This window comes from Oncorhynchus tshawytscha, unplaced genomic scaffold (genome assembly GCF_018296145.1).
Source record: "Oncorhynchus tshawytscha isolate Ot180627B unplaced genomic scaffold, Otsh_v2.0 Un_contig_4370_pilon_pilon, whole genome shotgun sequence".
Taxonomy (NCBI): Eukaryota; Metazoa; Chordata; class Actinopteri; order Salmoniformes; family Salmonidae; genus Oncorhynchus; species Oncorhynchus tshawytscha.
This window is the reverse complement of record NW_024609726.1, coordinates 274,034-280,033: the sequence shown is the minus strand read 5'-3', so window position 1 is coordinate 280,033 and position 6,000 is coordinate 274,034. Positions and strand designations below refer to the sequence as shown.

General features: G+C 44.6%; 1 protein-coding gene across 2 annotated transcripts in view; it reads right to left on the bottom strand.

The window, feature by feature from the left end:
- The window catches only part of cwf19l1 (CWF19 like cell cycle control factor 1), a 29,380-nt gene continuing 23,380 nt past the window's right edge, over window positions 1-6,000 (bottom strand). For both annotated transcript variants that reach the window (XM_042317313.1, XM_042317314.1), the window contains 2 exons: window positions 4,654-4,751; window positions 1-1,750 (listed from right to left, as the gene is read on the bottom strand). In XM_042317313.1, coding sequence (XP_042173247.1) covers window positions 1,606-1,750; window positions 4,654-4,751 — 243 coding nt within the window. In that variant the 3' untranslated portion in view covers window positions 1-1,605. The remainder of the gene's footprint in view (window positions 1,751-4,653; window positions 4,752-6,000) is intronic.

Below are 6,000 nucleotides of genomic sequence, written 5' to 3'. Positions count from 1 at the left end.
TACAAAAAAAGTTTTTAATCGGGGACCTTGTACAAAATGATGACACTGATTTATCTCCACATTGTGAAAACTACTTTTTCAGACGATTGGATTGAAGTAAAAACAGAGAAGGCAGGAAGTGCATTACTAAGGGAAGATCTCAACTGCACCCTCCGCCTCCAAATTAAACACCCTTCACAATGTTCAGCATTCACACTTATGTCAGTCTCATGTTCCCACTCTGATGCTGAGTTTGTAACCATGAGGGCATTTACCAGTTGTGTCGTCATAAATACCAGTGGGACCATTCATGTGATTTGAACTTGTTGAGAATCACCGATTGGCTAACGGCCAACAAGCTGCGTCCTCCTAAAAGTACAGCTATTATGCTTTTAAACAAATTATAGTTCAAAAACCACTGCTATTTTTAAATAATGTTTTGTTGCTTTTAACTGCCTGAAAATGTCCTTTCGTAGGTGAGGTCAGCATGTGGGAGAAGTGGGAGCTCACAATGATAGTTTTCCCACTAGTAATTACCAGTCGGAGGGACGTTGAAGTAGATTTAACCCAGTCGTATGTGGCAACTTCCCAGTTGGTTCCAAACGCACCACGACACTGCCTCCAGCACTTTGGTAAAGGGGGCGTGTCTGTAGCATGGGACATCGCCTACTCCGGGGTCATGTGACAGGATGTCACCAAGCACAACACAGGGTACATTGGCCAATTCATTGAAAACTTTGGCTTGCTTATATAACGTGGGTACTACCCGTTTTATGAAATGAGGGAAGTTGGTAATGTGGGTGTGGAGCAATTTGCCGAGGTGCTGAAAGGCCCTATTCTCAACCCCGAGAACGGACACATATCCACGCAATAAACCCAGGACTGTAAAACATATAAACATTGCCTACCTATCGCTCTGAACTTTGGCCCGGTCAGAAACAGCTGAATGCAGACGGGAGGTGGTGTTCTTTGTGTTTCCGTCATGCTACACTATACTGGGGTGATGTGGGTGTCAACATGTTGGAGGTGCTCCGTCATTCTACACTATATTGGGGTGATGTGGGTGTCAACATGTTGGAGGTGCTCCGTCATTCTACACTATACTGGGGTGATGTGGGTGTCAACATGTTGGAGGTGCTCCGTCATTCTACACTATACACTATACTGGGGTGATGTGGGTGTCAACATGTTGGAGGTGCTGGCAGCAGCTATTCTCCTTCTGCGTGGAGACGTACTGTTAACGCTTTATCCACAACTCTGTCCATCACCATTATAATCTACTTTCATGACAAAATGTTCCCAAACTGGAGAACGATGGAGGATCCTCCGGTTATGGTTGGACCAATCACCATCGTACAGAACTAGTTCCCGGCTGCGCCTCACAAAAGGACGGGTTTTTGAAATGCGCCAATTAAGATTTGAATTTGGATTACAACGTGCACATAGGCTCTAGTTGTTTCAAGGGAATAGACTGAAATGTTCAGCTCAGATTTACTGCAGACATAGGCCTACATCACAGCACAGACTATAGGACTGGTGTTAATCCACAAATCCCCGCACCCAATGGTTCAGTATGAAAACGTGTACCATTACACCCCTCCTGTACGGTACAGTGTGTGTCGGTGTTCAGTCTTCCAGTGCAAAGTCGTATGGTTGGAAGTCGTTTCGTAGTTGTTTGCTCAGACCCTCCTCCTCCTCCGGGGTCTGTTTACACTCTCTCCAGTCGGCCCTCTCCGGGATGTTCAGCAACGCCTCGCTGGCCAACACCTCCCTGCACCACACAGAGAGACACACAGAGAGACACACACAGAGACACACAGAGAGACACACAGAGAGACACACAGAGAGACACGTTAGTAACTGTTTTCAGTAGGGCTGGAATGACCCATATGCGTCCCTGAATCAAATGTTGAAGATACTAGAGCATCAGTCCAAGGACCCCTAACCGACCCAAAACGTAGCATCAGTCCAAGGACCCCTAACCGACCCAAAACGTAGCATCAGTCCAAGGACCCCTAACCGACCCAAAACGTAGCATCAGTCCAAGGACCCCTAACCCCCTAACCGACCCAAAACGTAGCATCAGTCCAAGGACCCCTAACCGACCCAAAACGTAGCATCAGTCCAAGGACCCCTAACCGACCCAAAACGTAGCATCAGTCCAGGGACCCCTAACCGACCCAAAACGTAGCATCAGTTAGAAAATAGGTTCAAAGGTCATGCTGGTTCACAATTTTTGTTTGCTGATATTACTTTCTTTCTAGCTTCTGAAAATCTCTCTCATCTCAACTGCGTTGACAGTCATTGATCTCCAAGCATGGAACTGCGTTGACAGTCATTGATCTCCAAGCATGGAACTGCGTTGACAGTCATTGATCTCCAAGCATGGAACTGCGTTGACAGTCATTGATCTCCAAGCATGGAACTGCGTTGACAGTCATTGATCTCCAAGCATGGAACTGCGTAGTGGTGTGGTCTGATATTGGTAGTAGTGTGGTAGATGTCTAGTCTCCAGGCAATATCAGTAGCCTGACTGTACCTGCTGAACGGGCTTACAGTGGATGTGATTAAGATTGCTCAGGTTCACCATCAGGTTCACCATTGGTTTGGTAGTTTTTCCTGAAACAATCAGTGTCTATGGTCATAGACAGGGTAAAGTTGATCATTTCATAACAAGGACAGCAGAAGCAAGAGAAGAAGAGAAAATCACTCTGTCAAATCTTCCAAACAGTCAAAACCATTCCATTTTGAGATGGGGATGAAATCCAAACTGATATTCATCGGCCATGTCATCGCTAATTTGTAAAGGATAAATATTGATACATTACTAGCTCAAACACTTGAAGGTGATTTCAGAATGGTGGACAAAAAACTGACTGCATTGCCTCCTAATCTGTAGATGTCAAGTCTCCCTTATGGCCCTAATCTGTAGATGTCTAGTCTCCTTTATGGCTCTAATCTGATATTGGTAGTGGTGCGGTAGATGTCTAGTCTCCTTTATGGCTCTAATCTGATAATGGTAGGTGTGTGGTAGATGCCTAGTCTCCCTTCACTGTTGACGTTGAGACTGGTGTTTTGCGAGTACTATTTAATGAAGCTGCCTGTTTCTCAAACTAGATTTGTTATTTGACCTTTATTTAACCAGGCAAGTCAGTTAAGAACAAATTCTTATTTTCAATGACGGCCTAGGAACAGTGGGTTAACTGCCTGTTCAGGGGCAGAACGACAGATTTGTACCTTGTCAGCTCGGGATCTGAATTTGCAACCAGTGGTTACTAGCCAAACACTCTAACCACTAGGCTACCCTGCCACCGAAGATAGTCTCATGTACTTGTCCTCTTGCTCAGTTGTGCACCGGGGCCTCCCACTTTCTATTCTGGTTAGAAACAGTTTGCACTGTTCTGTGAAGGGAGTAGTACACAGAATAGACTGACGAGTTTCAGAAGAAAGTTCTTTGTTTCTGGCCATTTTGAGCCTGTAATCAAACCTACATGTTGATGCTCAACTGCAATTTTCCTAAGTCCCTCTTTGTGGCACCTGACCACACGACTGAACAGTAGTCAAGGTGAGACAAAACTAGGGCCTGTAGGACCTGCCTTGTTGATAGTGTTGTTAAGAAGGTAGAAACTAGGGCCTGTAGGACCTGCCTTGTTGATAGTATTGTTAAGAAGGTAGAAACTAGGGCCTGTAGGACCTGCCTTGTTGATAGTGTTGTTAAGAAGGTAGAAACTAGGGCCTGTAGGACCTGCCTTGTTGATAGTGCTGTTAAGAAGGTAGAAACTAGGGCCTGTAGGACTGTTAAGAAGGTAGAAACTGCCTTGTTGATAGTGTTGTTAAGAAGGTAGAAACTAGGGCCTGTAGGACCTGCCTTGTTGATAGTGTTGTTAAGAAGGTAGAAACTAGGGCCTGTAGGACCTGCCTTGTTGATAGTGTTGTTAAGAAGGTAGAAACTAGGGCCTGTAGGACCTGCCTTGTTGATAGTGTTGTTAGTTAGCTACTGTTGTATCAACATGTTTTGACCATGGCAGTTTACAATCCAGGGTTTATCAAATCAAATCAAATTTATTTATATAGCCCTTTGTACATCAGCTGATATCTCAAAGTGCTGTACAGAAACCCAGCCTAAAACCCCAAACAGCAAGCAATGCAGGTGTAGAAGCACGGTGGCTAGGAAAAACTCCCTAGAAAGGCCAAAACCTAGGAAGAAACCTAGAGAGGAACCAGACTATCCTCAACTTGCTCAATTTCAACATGATTTATTATGAGATTTAGATGGGGTTTAGGGTTTTAGTGAGTGTTTCGTTCCAAATACAATGCTTTTAGTTTTAGACATATTTAGGGCTAACTTATTCCTTGCCACCCACTCTGAAACTAACTGCAGCTCTTGGTTGAGTGTTGCAGTCATTTCAGTCACTGTAGTAGCTGATGTGTATAATGAGTCATCCACATACATAGAAACTCTGGTTTAACTCAAAGCCAGTGACATGTCGTCAGTAAATATTGAAACAAGTAAGGGGCCTAGACAGCTGCCCTGGAGAATTCTTGATTCTACCTGGATTATGTTGGACAGGCTTAAAGAACACCCCCTGTTAGACAGGTAACGCTTTATCCTTGAAAGATGCACATCACTAGTTTCTAGGTTAGATCATATATGGTGTGTGTGTGTGTATATACCTGCCAAACTGCAGAGGGAAGTTTTTCTGAATGCGGTAGAAGAGTTTCTCTCCAGAGTCCAGCTCTACGTAGAAGTACGGTGTCCCTGGAGGAGCAATCTGATAGAAAAAATATATAATTTATTATAACCAAGAATTATCAGAAAATATGTAAAAGCAACTTAACAGTCCTGTTACAGTTAACGTCTGGGTGCTCCCGGGAATCCAACCCACTATCCTGGTGTTGCAAGCACCATGCTCTACCAAATGGCCTACAGACGACCACAGTTTCAGCATGACCATTTCCCAGCATGACCATTTCTCAGCATTACCATCTCGCAGCATTATCATCTCCCAACATTACCATGCCCTAGCATTATCTCCCAACATTACCATGCCCTAGCATTATCTCCCAACATTACCATGTCCTAGCATTATCATCTCCTAGCATTACCATGCCCTAGCATTATCATCTCATAGCATTATCATCTCCCAACATTACCATGCCCTAGCATTATCTCCCAACATTACCATGTCCTAACATTATCATCTCCCAGCATTACCATGCATCTCCTAGCATTGTTACCAACTAGCATTGTTCTCATCAACTTAAAATGAAATACATGTTTTTAAACTTCAGTTGATCTGAAACATTCCTACAACATGTTCACTCATTAGATGTTGGTTCTCCAATGGAACGTGTTCCCACACATAAATACTGAGGCAATTGGATTGATATGGATTTGATTTGAGTCTGGGTACAGGTGCCCTCCCCAGTCTGGTACAGGTGCCCTCCCCAGTCTGGTACAGGTGCCCTCCCCAGTCTGGTACAGGTGCCCCCTCTGCCCAGTCTCTCCCAGTCTGGTACAGGTGCCCTCCCCAGTCTGGTACAGGTGCCCCCTCTGCCCCGTCTCTCCCAGTCTGGTACAGGAGCCCCCTCTCCCAGTCTGGTACTGGTGCCCTCACCACTCTCTCTCTCCCGGGCGTTGCTCGCCTACATCACACACGGCGCTGACTTTTTATTGATCAGCTGTTGGACTATTTTGATGAGTGACTTTTTATTTTGTAACAGTATTTTTATTGGAATTTCACAATTTTCTCCCATATTAAGAGATACAACAGAGACAAAGCACACAGAACAAAAACAAGAAAAACAGCACCCACTTACACATATCTACGTGCATATATATACACATGCATACATACACACACATACACACACATACATATACCCATGCATATACACACACATACGCATACATACACGCACACACACACACACATACACACCCATACATACGTACACCATTTTCCTCTTCCCGCTCTGTGCTTCTCTCACCCCATCACCATCACCGCGTCTCTCAATACA